We start from the raw sequence: 23449 nt of genomic DNA, 5'->3' as shown, positions 1-23449 counted from the left end.
GGCGCAGGAGATACCTGGGGAGAAGGAACTACCAATTCTACGTTAGGAACGGAGCTGGAGAGGAAATACATTCACTCCTTTTGCTAGAAGAATTCGACTTCTCACTACAAGAAACAGATCTCCTTACACGATCTTTCTCAAGCCTTTCAACATATTTCATAAATATCTTCCATTCCTTCTCTGATAAATTCTCACATTCAAAACACCTATTCTCCCAAGTACACACATTCTCTCTACACTTCTTACAAATGGTATGAGGGTCGACCGAAGCTTTCGGCAACCTTACCTTACACCCCTCTTTTACACAAACTCTAAACATACTTCCAGTATCAGACATCTTTAAAGAACAATCCAAAGCGAAAGCCAAGCTAACGTTTCCGAGTACAATACCAAAGATCCATGAAAAGTCAGCAACGAGAATGAAAATCCTAGCAGGGAACCACCAACAATGTTGCCGGTTTGGCTGGCAGAGAAAATCTGACCCAATTGGGAACGGTTCCTAGCGCTAGCGCCACGGTAACGGGGTGGTGGTTGCCTGAACTACTAATAGGTTACTAGCGTTTGCCGCGAGTTTTGAAAATTTCTGCCAGGTGGAACAGAGAATATAGCTATATATATACCTGCCAGGTAAGTGTCATACATTAAAATTTTGATTTTGGAAAACATTACGATGGCATCTAGCGAGTGTTGAAGGCTGGCTTAACTCTATCTCCAATGCAAGTAAGACTGTTCTAAGAGAACTATTATTTAACTAAAATCAGTAAAAATACATTAATTTATATTTGTGAAATATAAAATTTGTGTATTTTTACTGATTTTTCATTATTTTTTCATTTATAACTAACATAAATAGCAAAAAATACATCAAGCAAAGGAATTTATCGAGTTTTCATGGTGCAAAACGAATTAATAAACCTCTAGTATTAGTTTTTAAAAAGGATTCATCCAACGAAATCCTTTAAAAATTTTTGTTTTCAACTAACTTCAACCATCATTCTGACAGAATAACCTAATTAATTTAATTTCTAAACATACCATGATCCCTTCTAACAGTTTGTCTTGTACACTCTCTAATGCTTTCTTCAGATCTACTAATTGTCTGGTGTCATCTCTTGCCCTCTGCATGGGACTTTTCATCTAAGAAGGAATGATTATATTACTGACCTCCTCAGCATGAATCCAAAGTGACAATTATCAAGAGCAGCAATTGTTCACATTCCTTTACTCCATAATTTCCATATTGTAATGGACTTCATTTGTCATGTAGTCATAATTTGTATGGTGCAATTACAATGTACTGGAAGTGCTCATAGTACAGTGTGCTGCTGCTAGATTGCAGATCAGCAATTGCAAATTCAGTTAATCCTGGATTTTTCTGTGTAACTTATCTCCACATATATTGCAGAAAATTCACTATTTCGCAGATTTTTTCGTAGAGGAATATTCACTAATTACTGTATTTTCATTTTTTTTTCTGACTATTTACTAATTTACAAATAAATATTAATTTTAATGTGAACAGAGCAAAAAATCTATAAAATATTAGAGTAAAAACCCTCAAAATCACAAACAGATTAATGATGTAAACATACTGTCCCTCAATCCTACCCTCTCAGTATACATATCCTCTAACCCTTAATGGATGGAGTTGCAATAAGTGGTTTTGGGTGGTGGACGGATTCACTCATGGTGAACAGCAATATTACGTACCATCTATTTGGAGGAATCTGGCAGGAAAGAGGTTCCATTACTTCTGCTGCCCATATATTCATTAATGGCAACTTTTCAACTTTCTTAGCTCGCCAATTCTAGGTGGCTCATGAGTTGGTTGTGTACTTGACTTCAAGGGAGCATGTTTTATGAGAATATGTCAGTTATAATTGTAATTTTGCAAAGAAAAGTGAAAAGAAATATTAGAAAAAAACGTGTAATAAAAAAAATGACTGCATCTTTGATCTCAGTGCATTTACGTAAATATTTTACAATAAATATACTCAGAATTTGTTACTGATTTTAGTTCTTATCTGTTTTGGTATTGTGTGAGCTGTAATTATAATTCTACAAAATGAAATAAAATTAATTAATAAAAAACATGTAAAACTTAAAAAATTAACAACTGACTTGTAAACATGGCCCCACAAGGGTTTGCAAATATAGTCTTTTTCAACTCCTCTTGAAAGGTAGGGAGAATTCTTTAGAATTTCTTTCCTAACACCATTTTATCGTGATATGTTTTTCCTTCAATTGGCCAACCTCAAAGTTTCCCCAGCCTGCTGTGCTGCATATTTTTTCTTAGCTCTGCTCTTAAGGGTTAATGAAAAAACATCAAAATATCAAAAAAATGTTATTTCACTTACAGAATCCATATACCATATATGCTTGGTATCATGCGACTTTTGAAGACCTCATTTTAAGCTAATTTCTGGGCTCAGCTCGTGTCGGCCTATGAAAGTATCCTTAATATCATTCTTTCTAGGTAAAATTAGCCTAAAATTACAGAGAAAAAACAAAATTAAGAAAATGTCAGTAAAACTAACTCGCTCACTCTTAAAAAGAAGTGTCGGTATGATATAGGGGCGAGTGTGGAACACTACCACGAGACAAACACCAATTAGAACTTCCCTATCAGAATCCCCCCAAGAGAGAGCTGATACCAACGGGCGATGCAGCCTCTACTACTACTACTAGAGGACGCCACGGACAGCAGCGCCCCTAGCGGTCATCCTTAATTTTTAGCGCCAGCGACAAGTCGCCATTTTCTTGTGCTTGTGCTTTTCTTGCGATTTATCCGCATCTTCATCATGGAACGCTCTGCAATTGCCACGGCTAAGTTAAGTAACTCATAAGTAACATTTTACCGTATTTTTGTCTTCCGGGTACCAGTATTTTCCTTTTTATAGGTCATATACGGTTCCCTGGTTGTCTCGTGGCGGCCATGCCGCCTCGTAAGAATTCCCGGTCCTCCATACTGGGGGACTTCTTATGCTTATGGGCTTACTTTATCACATTCATTGTTTACATCGAGTTTTAGCTAGTTCAGCCCTCCTACCATTCTCTAGCTTGGTATTAGGGCTATTATTATTATTTTCGGCCCAGCATCCCGGCTCTTGCTCTACATCGGCTATCGCTGGCTCCGATTAGGCTCCTGTTTCTCGGAACAGTCTGCCTCTCCTGGGCTTCTTTCTCTTTACTAAAAGTGTCTCTTCCTCCTTTCGATGTATTTTTTATTATAGGGTGTTAGCTAGCCTAGGTGCTTTTTCCACATATTGGTACAGCTTGGTTCACGTGCCCTACCACGGTTGTGTTGCTCGCGGCCTAGGCCACTTGCGGGTCACGTGTCCTATAGCACCTTACCCTGCCCCTTCCCTCCCTCTCTGATGTAGGGAGGGGCTGGGGGACCCCTTGGTTGTTATAACAACCTCATCGCCTTCTCTCACACTCTCGGAGGTGACCGGGGGGTCCCCCAGCAGGGTGTTATAGGGCGACCACTATGAGGTACCGGGTCTCCATGCGGGTAGTTGGTGAGGCGGGGAGGAGTAGGCCATCCCTCCCCCCTTTTCTCGCTCCCGCCGTGTTTCGCCGGGACCTTCCTCCCCCCCTCCCCATTGCTCAGCCACCTCCCTCCAGATACGTAAGGAGCCTTCCGTCGCAGCCGGGGCCCCTTTGGTTATAGGATATTGGCTCCGCTAGCAGGCAGGGTGGCGCTATGAGTGGTCGGTTGCTTGCCTACTATATCCTTATATCTCTCCCCCGCTACCGGAAGGGAGCTTACCCTTACCTACGCACTCTTCTAGTAGACGGGTGGAGAGAAGTTGTTTTAATTTTGTTATTTTAAGGATATATACCCTAATTTTAAGATATTTTACAATGAATTGTGTGTTATTATATTATTTTTATCAACCATCCCCGCCATTGTCCGTCGTGGTTTCCATTACCACCACTCCTAGTTGGTTGATTCTTGTGCCTCCGCCATTGGCGGAGCCATAGCCTATCTTCCAACCTGGTTACCACACGTATTTTAGCGGGGCTCTGGTTTTATCTAACTTTATCGCTCCGGCACCAGCGGAGCATATGTTAGGCTGTAAGTGTTTACTCTGTACTCATGTACTTTTTCACTTACAGGCTACCAACTGCCAGGTCCCAGCCTGTAATGCGACGCTCTACGACCCCTGTGGACATGACGAGTGCAGGTCTCACGCCCCGTGTGCCACGTCGTACAATGAGACGATCGTCTGGCACCCCGAAGCCTGCGCTATATGCTACGACCTGGTCGGTCAGCTGGGAGATGGGGTATGTCCATGATAGGCTTACTTATGGTTTTACTAACAACTTCTAGTCGTAAGTTTGTTAACCCTGTCCACAATTGGTAGCTAATCTCACCTTCTTTCAGGCTAGCGGGTGTGAGGGAAGTCGCCCTCGCCACCCTGAAAGCGTGGGTGGGGGCGGCTTTGGGAAAAACGCCGCCAAGGGCCAGCCCTACATTTTAGATAGGAAGCTGGCCATCCAGATCTTCCCCGCCGGGCGGCAAGTCGACGGGCTACGTCGACCCCTTGTCCGCTGCCCCATTGATAGCCTCCATCCAGCAAGACCTCCAGCAATCGTTTGGGGTCGTAGCCTCCCAGGAGTCGGTTCCGGACGTCGCTGCCCTGGACCTGAACCTTGAGCCAATGGCGGTAGTTAGCGAGGATTTGTTGGTTGAGGTAGGTTTGTCGGGCGCCCAAGGTCTTTCCTTGGGCGCTCCTGGATCTTCTCCTGTCCCTTCTTCTTCCGCCTCTTTCCAAGGCTTTGCGGGATCCGAGATCCCTAGCCGCCCTCCCGCTCTCTCTGTACCTCCTAAGGAGAAGGGAAAGAGAGAACCGAAGACCTTGTCTAAGTCGACTTCTAGGAAGTCGTCTTCGTCTTCTTCGGCCAGGAAGTCGTCGACTTCATATGCCGATGCGGTGAAGGCTAAGCCGAGCTCTTCCCAGTCGAAGAGCTCCAGAAGCAAGGCTTCGAAGGAGAGGCTCGCGCTACCACCGATCACTGCCTTCTCCCGCCTCCGCTGCCTCCTCTCCGGCTATGCCGGCAGGGGTGGCAAGCACCAGCACCTGCGTTCCCTCTTCTGTCTCACCAGGGATGATGGAACAGGTAGGGGTGCTGGTAGGTTCCCAAATTTCAGCATTGGGAACACGTTTTGAGCAGATGTTCGCGCAATTATCGAACAGTCTGTTCTCAAACTGGACAGTCTATCCAGGACCTCTCTAATAGAATGAGAGAAGAATGAGGACCGAGTGGCTGGGCTAACTCAGGCTCTCACCCCCGTCTCCCCTGCATCTAGCACGGGGAGGTTATTCTCCAACTTCCGCCTTACGACTCCTTGCCAGCTTTCTCTATGGAGAATCCATGGAGAGTAGCGGCCTACGCTCCTTTTAAGGACGGGATGATTTCGATCCCGGAGTTTGGTACTCGAAGGATTGAGGACTTCGAGTTCTACCCTCCGGGTCTGACGCAGCCTTTCATCGGGTATGCTAGGCTGACGCCAACGGCTCTCACGAGAGAGGACAAGATCTCGAAGGAGTCAGTTCTCTACAGTAGAGATCACGCCCAGCGAGAATGGGTTCACTGCCTTGAGGACTGGGAGTGTACTAACACTAAACTCCAGGCCTACAAGAGCCCCTTCACTATTTTCGCGACGGAAGAGGAGGTCTCTCTTCCGTTCGCCACGAAATTGGTGGAGAAGGCTCTTCAGGCAGTCCTCAAGGATGAGCCCATTCCACAGTTGAGGGAGTCGGAGTCTACTTCTCCACTCTTCCCCGCCTTCGGAGAGTTGTGGGAAAACCTGCCAGCTACATTCACGCTGGGTAAACTCAAGCCGGACTGCGCCATGGACCAGTTCGGTGAGAAATTACCTAGGCTGCCGGATTCCCTAATCCAGGCAGAGTTCGATGCGCGAACTAGGTTTGGCAGGTCCCTCAACTCTCTCATCGTTACGGAAATGGCTGCTCTTTCCTACGCTACGGAACCGCTGTTCAAGATTCTGGCGAAATCTCAGTTTCAGACGGTTCTGTCAGACGCTTTTGACTTCTTCCAAGCCAGGAGGAACTGCCGGAAGCATGTCCTTCAAGAGTGCACTATCAGGCATGAGCCTAATAGACTCTTGGCTGCGAGCATGTGGGGAGCGGATCTCTTCCCAGAGTCCGCAGTGAACGAAGTCCACCACGAAGCTGCTAGACTCAACCAGAGCCTTAGAGCTAGGTGGGGTATTTCCTCTAAGAGGAAACAGGAATCCGTTCCCACTGCTGGCAAGAAACCAAAGAAGGCTGGTAAGAGGTTCCAGCCTTATAAAAAACTTCAACATCAGCAGCAGTTTGTGCAGGCAGTCCCAGTTACCCAACAGGGACAACCTTCCACATCTAAACAGACCCAACCTTTCCTCCTGGTGCCCCAGCAATCTCAAACCATCTACTGTCCTACGCTATCTCGCCCGGCCTTTACCCTGCTTATGAGGCTCAAGGCTACTCTCAACCGAGGGGTAGGGCGAGAGGTTACTTTCGTCAGCGTGGCGCAGGAAGGGGCACGAGGAGTAGGCAGTTCAGAGGAGGGCGTGGTGGCCAACCCGCCCATCAGCAATGAGGCTCCCCAGGTAGGAGGGAGGCTGTTCCTCTTCCGCCACAGGTGGGGGTTCAGCAATTGGGCACAGAGCATAGTGTCCAAAGGATTAGGCTGGAGTTGGATCAAAGATCCCCCTCCAATCAAATCATTTCATCAGGTACCGTCAAAGGAATTGATAGATTACGCGGAAGAACTCCTTCAGAAAGGAGCTATTGCGAGAGTCAAACATCTAAAATTTCAAGGGCGCTTATTCAGCGTGCCAAAGAAAGGCTCAACAAAAAGAAGGGTATCTTAGACTTGTCAAAGCTAAACTCTTTCATTCGCTGCGACAAGTTCAAGATGCTTACCTCTCGCAAGTAAGGACCCTACTTCCGCGTTGGAGCCGTCACATGCTCCATCGATCTTACAGACGAATACTATCATATCCCTATAGCCAGGCACTTCCGCCCATTCCTAGGATTCAGGCTAGGAAATCAGACATTCTCATTCAAAGTGATACCCTTCGGTCTGAATGTAGCCCCCAGGGTATTCACAAAGATAGCAGAAGTGGTTGTACAACAATTGAGCTCAGGAATCATGGTAGCGGCATACCTCGACGATTGGTTGATATGGGCACCAACAGTCGAGGAATGTCTCGAAGCTACCAAAAAGGTAGTTCACTTTCTGGAACATCTGGGGTTCCAGATAAACAAAACGAAATCCAGACTTACTCCGGAATCTCATTTTCAGTGGCTAGGAATCCAATGGGATTTGTCTTCCCACAATCTATCAATTCCAGTGGCCAAACGGAAGGAAATAGCAAAATCTGTCAGGCAATTCCTCAAATGCAAACAGACATCAAGAAGAAACCAGGAGAGAATCCTAGGGTCTCTTCAGTTTGCTTCGGTAACAGATATCCTTCTGAAAGCAAGGCTGAAAGATATAAATCGAATTTGGCGGTCAAGAGCAAACTCCAAATATCGAGACAAGTTTGTCAGTAATTCCACAGATCCTCCGCAACCAACTACGGCCTTGGTCAAAAGTAAAGAACTTAGCCAGAAGGTACCCCTTCAATATCCCCTCCCAGTGTTAACCATTCACACGGATGCTTCCCTGTCCGGGTGGGGGGGATACTCTCAGTTCAAACAGGTTCAGGGGACTTGGTCAGTTCAATTTCGCCAGCTCCACATAAACGTGTTGGAAGCAATGGCAGTATTTCTTACTCTGAAGAGACTGCTTCCCCCGAAGAAGTCTCATCTAAGGCTAGTTTTGGACAGTGCAGTGGTAGTTCACTGCATCAACAGAGGAGGGTCCAAATCCAAGCATGTGAACCATGTCATGATAGCCATCTTTGCATTAGCAAACAAACACAAATGGCATCTGTCTGCCACTCACCTGGCAGGAGTAAGAATGTGATAGCAGACGCCCTGTCCGGTCAGTTCCTCGGTCTCTGGACGTCGGGTCATTCCAGTGGGTAAGCCGGAGAGTCCCAGGTCTCCAAGTGGATCTCTTCGCCTCACAAGCGAACCACAAGCTCCCTTGCTATGTGGCCCCCAACCTGGACCCTCTGGCTTATGCCACGGACGCCCACTGTCGTTAGATTGGAATCAGTGGAGGAGGATTTATATTTTTTCCTCCAGTGAATCTTCTCTTGAAAGTCCTAGACAAACTAAGGTCTTTCAAAGGGATAGTAGCTCTGATTGCACCGGATTGGCCCAGAGCAACTGGTATCCTCTTCTTTTGGAATTGGGTCTCCGACCTCAACGGATCCCCAATCCCAAACTGTCACATCAGTACAAATGAGGACTGTGTTCGCTTCCTCAAGAACTCTCCAGACCCTAACTTTATGGACTTCATGAAGTTTGCGGCTAATAAAGATGCTGACATTGATCCACAGAACATTCTCTTCCTAGAATCAGATAAGAGAGAGTCAACATTAGACAATATGACTCAGCTGTTAAAAAATTAGCATCTTTCTTGAGAGAATCGAACACCACAACCATGACAGTTAACTTTGGCTATATCCTTTTTCAGATCCTTGTTTGAAAAACAAAAGGTTTAGCAGCTAGCACGATTACCACTCACAAATCGGCTTTGAAGAAAATCTTTCAAGTAGGTTTTCAGATAGATTTGACTGAATCTTATTTCACATCTATCCCTAAAGCCTGTGCTAGACTTAGACCTTCTCAGAGGCCTACTACGTTTCATGGTTCTTAAATGATGTCCTCAAACTAGCTTCAGATACTGACAACTCATCTTGTACGTTCATTATGCTCCTGAGGAAGACATTATTCTTATTAAGCCTAGCCTCAGGAGCTAGGAATTTCAGAACTGTCGGCTCTATCCAGGGATGCGGGTGCATGTGGAATTCCTCCCATCAGGAGAAGTTCTACTTGCTCCGGATCGAGCTTTTTAGCCAAAAATGAAGACCCTCTTGCAAGGTGCTCCTTGGAAGGTTATCCCACTTCCACAGGATCCTTCTCTCTGCCCAGTATCAACTCTTAGAGCCTTTCTTTCTCGTACTTCTTCTAGATCCTCAGGTGCTCTCTTTATGAGAGAAAAAGGTGGTACTTTATCAGTTAAAGGCATTAGACAACAAAATCCTTTACTTCATAGAACAAGCCAACCCTGAGTCATTCCCAAAAGCACATGATATCAGGGGAGTGCCACCTCAATTAATTATTTTTTCCAACATATGAACTTTGAGGATCTTAGGAAGTATACTGGATGGAAATCCCCGACAGTCTTTAAACGGCATTTATTTAAAGTCCTTGGAATCTTTAAAGTTTTCAGCAGTAGCAGCGGGAAACATAGTTTCCCCTGATACTGTTTAGTAGTTGTAGTATTGATCCAGGTCTCCTTTCTACCTACTTCAACCAACATGCCTCAACCTATCGTCAGGCTACTCAACATCATAGCCTTAGCCGTTGTATCATATAGTGGATTGTCCCTTTTTTTTTTGCTAGGGACACCCACTTTTGTACTGATATGTACTTCAGTGTACCTACCCTTATTTTTATGCTAGGGTAGGACACAATATGTTTGTATATTCACCATTTTGTGTTTGTGATGAACTTCAGTCACATGTGTTTTATATATTTGGAATTAATTGTATTAATGATGGATTTCAGTGTACTACCTTATTTTTATGCTAGGGTAGGACATGTTATGTATATATTTTATAATTATGTATTCTATTTGTAAGTAAATTCCCAAATTTGCCTTATTTTACATGCATCTCTGTAAATTTTTATTTATTTACCATTTAAGCACTTTAAGTTTACTAACTTCTATTATTTTACTGTTATAATAAGTTAGTTTAAGTGCTTAATTTGTATGCTGTATTTGATTTACTTATATTATATCCATCATTTTAAACTGTTTTTCATTGTTTCCTTTCCATCTTGTCTGTTTCTCTGGTACTCTTTCATAGGCCGCCGACACGAGCTGAGCCCAGAAAAGGGATTTTGACGAAGGAAAAATCTATTTCTGGGTGATTGGCTCGTGTCGCCCTATGAAACCCCCCCTTTTTTATGGTTTGTTTTCCCCCCCTTGCAGGACAAGATGTATTTAACTGTTTTAATTAAGGATGACCGCTAGGGGCGCTGCTGTCCGTGGCGTCCTCTAGTAGTAGTAGTAGAGGCTGCATCGCCCGTTGGTATCAGCTCTCTCTTGGGGGGATTCTGATAGGAAGTTCTAATTGGTGTTTGTCTCGTGGTAGTGTTCCACACTCGCCCCTATATCATACCGACACTTCTTTTTAAGAGTGAGCGAGTCAGTTTTACTGACATTTTCTTAATTTTGTTTTTCTCTGGTAATTTTAGGCTAATTTTACCTAGAAAGAATGATATTAAGGATACTTTCATAGGGCGACACGAGCAATCACCCAGAAATAGATTTTTCCTTCGTCATCCCTTTTTAAGGGTGTTGCATTTACATGAGATATAAAATTAGTATAACAGTATTCACATATGTATTAGTATCATTTATAAAATATGCACATAACAAACATTCATCTTTTCCATGAATATTTTGCTTTACTTCACTGGATCCAATAATATTGTATGTATTCTCTATAATTATATTTTATTATATGTACAATACAATTAGCGGTCAATGTTTTGGTTTGGAAATCAGCTTAGGGTGATTACAAGGTAAGTTTATTTTGCTGTAATCAATTCAGAGTGATTTTCTTGCTCCTAGTTAGCATAAATGAAATCTCTAGATACTCTATTTATAAGGGACAAGTTTATGTTTCATTATAGTACAAAGTATTTTCAAGTCGAAATGTTACTTAAATGTCGTTGTGAATTAAATTTTGTAATCTTTTTTGTTAATACATGGTACTGAGGGCATGCTTTTTGTGTAAAAAATCAACAATCCATTTGCTTCTTTCTCTTGATTTCATCATAATATGTATGATCTTTGTGCATATTTATCTTTTATTGATGTGAAAACAGTAAAATGTGTTCTTTCAAGCTCAGTAGTTTTGATTAAAATACTTTTCTCTCCTTTATTTTAGGCTGACCATATCAAGGTTGAGTTTTTATCCAGTTGCTGACGCACAATAATTTATAATCATTAGTAGCTGGGCTATGCAGAGTAACTTAACCTCTGTTACTTACATATTACCAGGTAATTAGAAAGAGCCCAACTGTTGAAAGAGTGGATAATATACTACTAACAAGAATATCAGGTGTCCCTGAAAACAAAAGCATGGGCAAATGGAAATACTACATATACATAGTTGTGGAAGGGGCTAAACATACCAAAAAAGTTACAAACAGCACATTACAAGATGATGTTTGTCATTCCAACCAAATATAAATAAATGACACAAGAGTTTTCCACAAATGTGGGAATCTCTCACTTCATATAGTAGCAAGTTCACTATCCTGTACGTAATTAGTACATGTAAATGCAGTTATCAGCTCCCAATAAGCTGAGTAAAGCTGGGTTAGGTAATGGTTTGCTTACAGTATGGAAAATGGTATACAAATTATAATGAGTATAATCTTGTAATTCTTAAATGATGAATTTTTATGCAAAAATGTACTTACTCTTAATAGCTGACCACATCCTAATAGATCTTGTGTAAGTGGATGAATAACCTCCTCTCACTCTTCCCACGATCACATGTTCAACCCTGTAGTTGGGTGATGAAGATGAAATTGGATCTATGGATGCAGACACTGGGAGAGTTGCAGCCGAGTGGAAAGTGGCAACAGAATCAGATGGTGTCACTGTTCCACCATAAGAACTTTCAGCACTTCCCTCACCACTTACACCACCTGCCACATCAACCTATAATTAAAACTGTGAATTAATTTAATTATATACTTAGATTAAGAAAAGCTAACAGTAATAAAATCTAAAAGATTATGACTCTTAAGCCATTATAACTTAAAACACAGTTTTTCTGGGCTCAGTTCGTGTCGCTGCGCAAATATCCTTTAATCCATTATTTCTAAGGTAAATGTACTAACACATACCAGAGAATAAATAAAATAAAGAAAAGGTCAGTACAACTGACTCGCTCACCCTCCAAAGAGGGTGTCGGTATGAACACTATGGCGAGTGAGACCACTACCACGAACCGCTTGCCAATAGAAATCTCCCACTACAAAATCCCCACTAGAGGGGAGCCGACCCACAGAGTGGGCAGCAACTACTACTACTCCATCCCATGCTGCCGACTGCTGCGCTCTGGTGGCCATCCTTTTCAGTTAGCGCACTGTAGATACACGTGCCCTTTTTTGCTCTGTGTTTTTGTGCCCTTTTTTCTGGAATTTGTGATTCGTCATGGAGCGTACAGCCATCGCAGCAGCTAAGTTAAGTAATCAGTGATTATTGCTATTTGGTTTTTTCGGCTGAGTCAGTATTTACCGTTTTTTAGGTATAAATACGAGCTCTAGGTCGGAAGCATGGCAGCATTGTTCTGCCTCGTCGTGGCGGGTTCGTTCTTGGTCTTCCATACCCAGAACCTTCCCTTATTTCGTTACGCTCTATTATTAGTTATCCGTTTTATGTTAAGGGTACGCCTACGAGGTTTATGTCATGCATGCATGTCTTTTTCACCTTGCGTAGGCATCTTCCATCCAGACCCTAGCCACAGCTCTTAGTATCGGCCCCGGCTAGCTTTGAGTGGCAGACTTTCTTTCGAGTTAGTCGTACACTCCTGGATTTTTTCTCCTACTGTTTTATTTTCTTTCTTTACGTTTAGTAATTTGATTTATTATGTCTTATGTTAGTGTACGGCGTCTGGCTTCACGTAGCCTAGGTTATGTTCTACTATGCTTCCGCTCTTCGATTCGTTGCTTCTCTATAGCATCTCTCTGATTAGTCGGTTGTTTTATCCTAGGCTGTATTGTTTCATTGTATTACAGTTACCGCTTCCGTGGTCAGCTCCGTGATCATGGAGCAGCCAGACGCCTGTCCAGTCACCTTCCTCCCTCCCGCCCTTCCATAGGGCCGGGGGGAGGGTTGGGTCTGCCCACGCTCGCTCCAATACCCGGGGCCCGCCTTCCCTCTCTCCCTAGGCGGAGGGAGTAGGGGGCTGGACAGACCCAGACTGGACTCGACCTCTCTAGCTTCTCGGCACGCTCGGATGACTAAGGGGGGGGGGGACTGGCCTTTCCCCCCTCCGCCGTTACTCCGTCGCTCCGTTGCTAGCGCGAGTCTGTTTGCCCTCTCGCCCTTTCCCACCTTACTGGTGCTCTTTATCTACCGGAGCTCCGGCATCCACGTGGAAAGGTGCTAGTTCACCCTGACGGGCGGACTGCGGCATACAGTTGGTCTTTACGAACCACTCCGTCGCACTGATATCGCGAAACGACTCACCACGCACCGACTTAGTCCGGTACGTTCAATGTATATAGGTTTAAGATTTAGTATTTAATTTAAACTATATTAAGTTTAATTTAAGCTACCTTAAACCATCCCTCCGTTGCCTGCTCACACCGGATCTCTCCGGGGTTATAGCCTATTCAGGCAATAAGGGAGGGGTTATGCCCAAAATTTTTTCGCGCTCCGGCATGCAGCGGAGTTCTTTTAACCTCTAGCCTGTAAGTGATATCTTTTAGGATGCTCATGTATCTTTTCACTTACAGACCACCAACTGTGAGCATCCGGGATGTAATGCCATGCTCCAGGACCCCTGTGGGCATGAAGTCTGCAGATCCCCATGCTCCCATGCGCGACTCCGCACGGGAACCTTCAAGTCTGGTTTCACGAGACCTGCACGATTTGCTATGATCTGGTGAGCCAGCTCTTAGACGGGGTAAGTATTTCCAACTCCGTTAACCAATCCCTACAAGTTTATAGTTCTTAAGTTTAATTTTAATCTCTTATCTTAAACTTAAGCTGGTTTTATATGGGATCTCGCATCCTCTATAATTTTAAGTTAACCTTTTACTTAAGTTTTAATTTTAAATTTAAACTTAAAAAAACTAACAAATACCCTCTCTTCCAGGCTCCCGCTGTTAGAGACACCGCACTGGCAACCCTGCGGGCCTGGGTCGGCGGTTTTGGGAAGAACGCCGCCAAGGGACAGCCCTACATCCTTGAAAAGAGGTTGGCGGTCTTGATCTTCCCCGGCGGCAAGTCAACGGGCTACGTCGACCCAGCAGAGGCAGCCCCGACTATGGCGGCAATTCAGCAGCAGCTCGCCGCTTCGTTGACTGAACCAGGCCAGGACATCTCGTCGGAAGTCGCGACACTGGACTTAAATATTGAACCGATGGTAGGTGTTGACGACCTGTTGGTCGAGGTGAGTACGTTGGACGCCCAAGGGCTTCCCTTGGGCGCCACTGGATCTTCTACTCCTGCAAACTCTCCAGCTTCCTTCCAAGGCTTTACAGGAGCTGAGCTCCTTTATACTTCTCCTGATGCCTCCGTTAGACCTAAGGTCAAAGGACAAACGGTAGTTAAAACCCTGAGTAAGACGTCGTCGTCGTCTAAAAAGACGTCGTCGGCGTCAACATCTCGCAAGTCTCCGGCTACAAACCCCGGAGCAGAGAGGTCTAGAGCTTCTGGGTCCGGCTCCAAATCCTCAAGGAGTAGATCCTCCAAGGAGAGATCACATACTCCAGCGGAGTCAGCCGTTTTTCCCCTTCCTTTGGTTCCTGTTCAGAGCTACCCGACCACCTCCGCAGCAGCTCCGGCTTTGGATCCCAATGCTGGCCTGTTGCAACACATGGGGGATTTGGTTGGTTCTCTCAAGAACAGTATGGAACAGATGTTCTCCCGGTTGTCCGATAGGATCAACTCCCAGGACAACATTATCGCCGGACTAAGCCAGGCTCCGCTAGCTACTCCCCCACCTTTCGGCTCAGGTATAGCTCAGCTGCCACCACATGACTCTCTGCCTCCGTTCTCTATGAACAACCCCTGGAGGGTGGCGTCATACGCCCCCTTCCAGGACGGACTTATTTCTATCCCGGAGTGTGGAACTCGAAGGATTGAGGACTTCGAGTTCTACCCGGAGGATCTCCAACCGCCGTTCATCGGCTACGCCAGGCTCACTGCCGCGGCTATGACGCGAGATGACAAGGTCCCTAAAGAGACGGTCCTCTATTCAGTGACCAGGCTCAAGAGATGGCTCAGTGCTTAGAGGACATGGACTGTTCGAATACGAAAATACAACCTTTTAAGAGTCCATTCACCATCTTCACAATGGAAGAGGGAACTCCGCTTCCTTTCCTTACCAAGATAGCTACGGTCACTATCCCGGCGGCCCAAAAGGGGGAGTCGTTACCGCAGCTAAAGGAAGCGGACCCTACATCTCCTTTACTTCCCTCAACCGGAGATTTGTGGGAAGACCTGCCCAACACTTTTTCCTGCGGGCAACTCAAACCAGACTGTGCTAGGAGCAGTTTGGTGAGAACTGCTGCCTAGACTTCCAGACAAGCCTCATTCAGGCAGAGTTTGATGCCAGTCTAGGCTGGCCAGGTCTCTCAACACCATGGCCATGACAGAGGTGGCTACATTTCTTATGGTTCCGAGCCACTGTTCAAGCTGATCACCAAGTCACTGACTCAAACGGTGCAGTCTGACATGTTCGAGTTCGCCACAGCCAGAACAAATTGTCGGAAGCATGTCCTCCAGGAAGCAACTATTCGGCATGAACCGAATAAGTTGCTTTCATCAAACATCTGGGGAGCAGACCTCTTCCCAGATGCAATGGTAAAGGAGGTCCAGGCAGAGGCTACAAGGCTTAACCAAAGCCTTAAGGATCGTTGGGGTCTCACTGCAAAGAGACGCCAAGATCAAGCAGTGAGGGGTAAGGCTCAGAAGAAACCCAGACGTTTCCAGCCTTACCAGAAGAAACAGCAACGGTTTCCCCAGCCTGTTTCGGCTGTTCCGTTGGTGCAGGCAGCCCAACCCTACCTCCAAGGCCCAATCACAGCCTATTTATGTGATTTCCCCCCAGCCTCAACCTTCCACCTCTTACGCCGTCTCCCCAGCCTTCAACCAAGTGTTCGAAGGCCAGGCCTTTCCAGCACGCATGATCCGTCGCTCGGGTTAGGGGAAGGCAAAGGTAAGCGATCCTTTCGTCAGAGAGGATCAGGAAGGTCCCTTAATAGGGAAAACACTTGCCGGGGAGGCAGCGGAGGCTACCAACATCAATGAGAACTTCCAGGTAGGAGGGAGGCTGTTTCTCTTCGCCACAGGTGGGGATTCAGCAAAAATGGGCACAAAGCATTGTGTCAAAAGGCCTGGGTTGGAGTTGGGTGGCGAAGCCGCCTCCACCCAGACCTTTCCTTCAACTTCCATCCAAAGAATTGACGGAGTATGCGGAGGACCTCCTTCAGAAAGGAGCATAGCGAGAGTCAACAGATTAAAGTTTCAAGGGCGCTTGTTCAGCGTTCCAAAGAAAGGCTCACAAAAAAGAAGGTAATCTTAGACTTGTCCCGTTTAAACTTGGCCATTCGCTGCGACAAGTTCAAGATGCTCACCATCTCGCAGGTTGCGGACCTTACTTCCCGTGTGGCCGTCACCACCTCTATCGATCTTACAGACGCATACTATCATATCCCTATTGCAAGACACTTTCGCCCGTATCTGGGCTTCAAGATAGGGGATCAGGCATTCTCCTTCAAGGTAGTTCCCTTCGGTCTCAACGTAGCACCCAGGGTGTTCACGAAGTTGGCGGAAGTAGTCGTCCAACAACTAAGATCGCAAGGGATCATGGTAGTAGCGTATCTCGACGATTGGCTAATTTGGGCTCCAACAGTCGAGGAAGTCACAAAGCAACACGAAAAGTAATCCGGTTCCTGGAATATCTAGGGTTCAAGATAAACAGGACCAAATCAAGACTCACTCCAGAGTCAAACTTTCAGTGGCTGGGCATTCAATGGAATCTATCCTCCCATACTCTGTCGATTCCATCAGCCAAGAGAAAAGAAATAGCGAAGTCAGTAAAGCAATTTCTAGCACACAAACTTGCTTCAAGGAGAACCCAGGAAAGGATTCTGGGCTCCACTCCAGTTTGCATCAGTGACAAACATCTTGATGAAAGCCAAACTGAAAGACCTAACCAGAATCTGGCGCTCACGAGCAAATGTCAGGTCCAGGGACAAATTATCCTCAGTACCCCTTCAGTTTCCTCCTCCGGGGATTACCATCCACACGGACGCTTCATTAAGCGGTTGGGGAGGATATTCTCAGTTCAAGAATAGTTCAAGGAACCTGGTCACCCCAGTTCCGTCAGCTTCACATAAACGTACTGGAAGCAATGGCGGTGTTCTTGACTCTAAAAAGGTTACGTCCGCCAAAGAACTCCCACATAAAGCTAGTCTTAGACAGCGCAGTGGTAGTCCATTGTGTAAACAGAGGAGGCTCCAAGTCACGTCATCTGAATCATGTCATGGTAGCCATCTTCTCCCTGGCGGACAAGTTCAGTTGGCACCTCTCCTCCACCCATATAGCTGGAGTGAGAAACGTCATAGCAGATGCTCTATCCCGTTCAGTTCCTCTGGAGTCGGAATGGTCACTGGACAACAGTTCGTTCCAGTGGATACTTCAGAAGGTTCCAGGTCTACAAGTGGATCTATTCGCATCCCAAGCGAACCACAAACTCCCATGTTATGTGGCCCCCAACCTGGACCCTCTGGCCTATGCCACGGACGCCCTGTCCATAGACTGGAACAACTGGGAGAAGATTTATGTCTTCCCTCCAGTGAATCTTCTCCTGAAGGTGCTGAACAAACTCAGGACGTTCAAGGGTCCAAGTGCTCTAGTAGCCCCACCCGACTGGCCGAAGAGCAATTGGTACCCTCTCATTCTGGAACTGGGTCTTCGTCCTCTTCGAATTCCCAATCCCAGGCTCTCCCAGTCAGTGCAAACGAAGACTGTGTTCGCTTCCTCAGGAATTCTCAAAACCCTAACTTTATGGATTTCATGAAGTTTGCGGCTAAAAGAGATGCGAATATTGATCCTCAAAATATTCTCTTCTTGGAATCTGATAAAAGAGATTCAACTTTGAGACAGTATGATGCTGCAGTCAAAAAGTTAGCAACCTTCCTGAGAGAATCAGATTTATTAATCATGACAATCAATTCAGCTATATCCTTTTTCAGATCTTTATTTGAAAAAGGCTTAGCAGCTAGCACTATTACGACAAACAAGTCAGCCTTGAAAAAGATTTTTCCAATTTGATTCAGCATAGACTTGACAGACTCTTACTTCTCGTCTATCCCCAAGGCTTGTGCTAGACTTAGACCTTCTGTAAGGCCTACGTCAGTATCATGGTTCTTAAATGATGTTCTAAAGCTGGCTTCAGAAACAGATAATGACACATGTTCATTTATAATGCTCTTAAGAAAAAACTCTATTTTTATTAAGCTTGGCTTCAGGAGCTAGAATTTCAGAACTGTCGGCATTATCCAGGATCCGGATCATGTTGAATTTCTTCCACAGGGGAAGTTCTACTTTCTCCGGAACGTAGTTTTATAGCAAAGAATGAAGACCCTTTGATGAGGTGGGAACCATGGAAGGTTGTACCCCTTCCACAAGATATTTCTCTTTGCCCAGTATCAACCTTACGAGCCTTTCTGTTCCAGGACCTCTCATCCTCATCGGGTCCTCTCTTTAAGAGAGAAAAAGGTGGTACTTTATCTATTAAAGGCATCAGGCAGCAGATCCTGTACTTTATTAAGCAAGCCAATCCTGACTCCTTCCCTAAAGCACATGATGTCAGGGCAGTAGCCACCTCAATTAACTATTTCCAACACATGAATTTCGATGATTTGAAAAAATATACTGGATGGAAATCGCCGACAGTATTTAAGCGTCATTACTTAAAGTCCTTGGAAGCTCTGAAATTTTCAGCAGTTGCGGCGGGTAACATAGTTTCCCCCGACTCTGCTTAATCTTTAGTAGAAGATCCAGTCCTCCTTTCTACCTATCTCACCCAACAGTCGTCTATACCTGCCATGTTCATCTACGTTTACCTTGAGTCTTAGCTGCTCTTATGATGGTATAGTGAGTGCCCCTTATTTTTTTGCTAGGGTCACTCACAATTGATTGTATATAATGATCTCTTTGATGTGATCCCCTTATTTTTATTGCTAGGGGGACACATCGTATTTACAATGGTTACGGGTTTTGTATACTAAGTCATATACATTCCTTTATTATATTATTATTGAAGTTTGTTCTATTCAGTTTATTGTTATAATTGCTTTGATTTCTTTGTACATAATAACTATACACAGATACTAATCTCAACATATATTCCATGTAAGCCCTGTATATATATGTTACATTTAAGTTAATTTTAAGAAATATTATTAACATTAAGTTAATTTTAAGTAATATTTCTATTTTGTATCATTGTGTATATGTATATCTAGTAGCAATTATATTTCTTTATTTTATGTTATCTTTTATTTGAGACCCTTTTTTGTCTATTTATTTTATTCTTTACAATCTTGTGCTATTTCTCTGGTACGATTTCGCGCAGCGACACGAACTGAGCCCAGAAAAGGGATTTTGACGTAAGGAAAAATCTATTTCTGGGCGATTGGTTCGTGTCGCCAGCGAAATCGCCCTGCCCATCCCATCGCTCAAGATTGTCTGCTAACTTCAGGATGGCCACCAGAGGCGCAGCAGTCGGCAGCATGGGATGGAGTAGTAGTAGTTGCTGCCCACTCTGTGGGTCGGCTCCCCTCTAGTGGGGATTTTGTAGTGGGAGATTTCTATTGGCAAGCGGTTCGTGGTAGTGGTCTCACTCGCCATAGTGTTCATACCGACACCCTCTTGGAGGGTGAGCGAGTCAGTTGTACTGACCTTTTCTTTATTTTATTTATTCTCTGGTATGTGTTAGTACATTTACCTTAGAAATAATGGATTAAAGGATATTTCGCTGGCGACACGAACCAATCGCCCAGAATAGATTTTTCCTTACGTCAAAATCCCTTAATACTTCAAGAATAAACAAAAAATGCAACCAAGTGTGTGGATGCAACAACCCACAAGCTTCAGGATCATTCTGCTACTATATATACAAATACAGTATGTACTGGAAAAATTATGAGTCTGAAGAGTTCATTTCAAGAAATAATATCAGAAAGGGGCAGTACCTCAAAACTCTTGAGACTGACTGAAAGTTAACAGTTAAAGAAAAGCAACAAACATCAGATTGCCTCATTCCTTAAATCACCAGCAAGGCTTTACACAAAAGAAGCTGTATGCAAGTTAAAGAATAATTGAACAATGATTCTTCAAGGAATATGAATTTGCACAGGGCTTCAGAAAATGTAGTACTCTGACAATGAAAGTGTTAGACTTCAATATGAAACTAGATGGCACTTACAGAAAAATAGACAAAAACAAAAGTTACCTACAGGAGAGGAAGAGAAAGGTCAATTCAGTACAAATAAACTGGATTTTAAAGTATTTAGTAAGCATTAGTACTATACTCACATCAATATCAATGATAACTGATGTTCAACAAAGACTCTTTCAAATATACTGCGGATAAAAATTTTATAATTACAAAACCAACTGCAATCAAGAAAAATCTCCCTTAGGAGTCAGTCGGGAAGGGGAGGGGGGGTAGATATAAAGGCTAAATATACATATTTACCTTAAGATGATGCATAGAAGGAAGTTTTAAGAACATAATGGATCTTGACACTACAAAGTCCATTCTATGGACCAAACAATCCAAGTGCAAACAAAAGGCTTTGAGCGTAGTAAGGCTAGATCAGATTGCTGTTTCTATTGACGGGAGGTAAGCATCAATTTTAAGCTGCAATTCCTCAATATATCTGAAGTGTTTTTAAGTTGAAATATGATTTAAATATATCTTGTTGTGAACTAGATTGATATTTTTTTTAGTTAATAAATGGTGCTGGAGCATGCTTTTGTGTAAAAAAAATTAACAGATTCCATTCACTTTTTTCATCATATTTCATCATGATATAAGCTTTACGTATTTGTCTTTTACACTATTTACAGTCGAGTTTCATCCATGTTGCTGATGCAAGATAATTTATAGTCATTAGCAGTGTGAACATTGTTTTCTCAGTTTCAGCTACAACTGCAGCTTAAATTTAGCAATACGTACGTTTCCTTGCCAATATTTTCTCAAAAGTGAATAAGAGTATACGTAATGTAAAAATATATCTGTCCTATTCTACTTAATTAACGTCATTTGTAACACAACTACAGTAATTTGTTACTATCGTACGATGGCTGAAATGCAAGTTAAACATAGTTATTATCCGATTAGATTCAGTTGTTCACAGAAAAACAACCGTTTTCATTCAGCCGTTTATGGCTGTAGCATTTAACAACAACTATAACATTACTAATGATACTTTTATCATTCTCTTTTACTTTTTTATCTTATTTAACTAGAAGATATGATAAATAAAGAGATGGAGGGAAAGAGGTTAGGAAGTGCCACTAAGATGAGGAAGACAATATCAATGGAGATGAAAATTTACAATGTTAAGCATTCTGAAAAAGGTGCCTTTTTCTCTCTCTCTCTCTCTCTCTCTAGGCAAAGTGTTACCTGTAAGTTCTGACATTAAAAATTTGTAGACCATAGTAAGGATTAGGCAAATGAAATTCCACATTTTTATTACAGTTACTATTACATACGTATTAGGGTAAAATATTGGCCATGACTCTGTCTAAGGCATCAGTGACCAGTCTACGGCACCGTAAGGTGGATTGTGGAGCCCATTGAATTTTGAACTTCGGTTCCACAATATATTACTAATTTAGATAACCCTTTCAGCCTAAAAGGGAGAGTAGAAACCAATTCTGCCCAAACAAGGTCTATGGTTAGAATTTCAACTGGAACCAACAAAATGGCCAGTTCAGACTACAAACATCAGATCAAAATATAACAAGGACTCCAATATCCTCCCCCTGATGATATTGATAATCCTTGGCAAGATGCCTTCAATGTGCATTTTCTCTTCTGATGGGAAGTATCTAATTAATGAGAGAAACCATGATCAAAGTTGTACATGTGGAGTGTATAGACAGGGTAGCATTCCTTAATAGAGACAAAACATTAAAGTACCCAGTTCAAGCACTTAAGGTTTACCTAGAGGTCACGGTAAACATCCCATAAGGTCCAATTTTCCTGCAACCTGGCATGAATAAACCACTCTTTCTACAAGGGCTAAGAATAATTTTAGTGCCCATCATTAAAAAGAACCCTTGCTTTATGGATTCGGGATTGACTCCAGCACAGAAGTTGTCACTTCCCTTCTGCAGTGCTTTGCTTTATAAAGAACCACTCCTGAAAGACTTACAATTACTTGGTCCCTGAACAAGGTACTGAGACTTCTATCTACCCCTCAATTCCGTGTACAAAACACAACCACAACTCACATGCTACAAAAGGCAATCTTCCTGATTGCATTAGCATCAGGAGCCCATCTTAGTGAACTTGGTTTCTTAGATGAGGACAATACCTCACGTAAACTGCTGATAATCAATTATTATTGTCCCCTGGCCAATCATTCCTGGCCGAAAATGAGGATCCTTTGAGAAGGAAATCTCCTATTCTTATATGAAAACTCAATTTAACAGACAAAACATTAAAGTACCCAGTTCAAGCACTTAAGGTTTACCTGGAGGTCACGGCAACCATCCAAGAGGGTCCAATTTACCTGCACCCTACATTAATAAATCACTCTCTCTACAAGGGCAAAGACTAATTTTAAGTGTATCTTATTAAAAATCAAACCCACACTCCTTTCCTAGGTTGCATAATATTAGGGAAGTATGTATGTTGTTGGCCTTCTTCAGAAATGTCTCTTTTGAAGAAGTCTCCAAATGTACATGGTGGTCATCAGAGACAGTAAAGGCAGTCCCCGGTTATCAGCGGGGGTTCCGTTCCGATGGGACTGATGATAGGCAAATACCAGCATTAACTGAAATTTGGCAATTTATGACACTTACGGTGCCGATAACCAGATTTTGCCGCCAATAACCAGTTAATGGCGCCTCTGTTAGGTATGGACGGTGGGGTATCCCTTAGTTGCAGAGAGCAGCAGTCACGGGATTAGTTAGCCACAGGTTTTTCCTTGGACCACTTCTTGGTCTACCTCACTGGTATGAATGGCAACATCGCGGCTTTGTCCGTGTTGCGTATACAGTGGTCCCCTGTATTCGCGGGGGATGCGTACCAGACCCCCCGTGAATAGTTAGAACCCGCGAATGTTTGGAACCCCTATAAAAACACTAAAAAACAGCCTATTTTCTTAGTTAAAACTCAAGAAAAACCCAATAAATTCTTTTATACTTGGTTTTTTAAAGTTTTATCACAATCTTAAAAATTTTCCAGTTTGACATATTGGTATACATATTATGGTTTCTGCTACTGTATATATCAGCATGCCCAGGTACTTTA

At 43.6% G+C, this 23449-nt stretch overlaps 1 protein-coding gene across 2 annotated transcripts in view; it reads right to left on the bottom strand.

Moving 5' to 3' along the window:
* Positions 1 to 23449, bottom strand: part of LOC135196143 (equilibrative nucleoside transporter 4-like) — a gene marked incomplete in the record, with an annotated part of 265861 nt that overhangs the window by 105511 nt on the left and 136901 nt on the right. For both annotated transcript variants that reach the window (XM_064222693.1, XM_064222692.1), the window contains 1 exon segment: positions 11631 to 11874. In XM_064222693.1, the coding sequence (XP_064078763.1) occupies positions 11631 to 11874 (244 nt within the window).

This window comes from Macrobrachium nipponense, chromosome 17 (genome assembly GCF_015104395.2).
Source record: "Macrobrachium nipponense isolate FS-2020 chromosome 17, ASM1510439v2, whole genome shotgun sequence".
In the NCBI taxonomy this organism is placed as follows: Eukaryota; Metazoa; Arthropoda; class Malacostraca; order Decapoda; family Palaemonidae; genus Macrobrachium; species Macrobrachium nipponense.
Note: the sequence above shows the minus strand (reverse complement) of the source record. Positions and strands in the feature narration are given on the sequence as shown.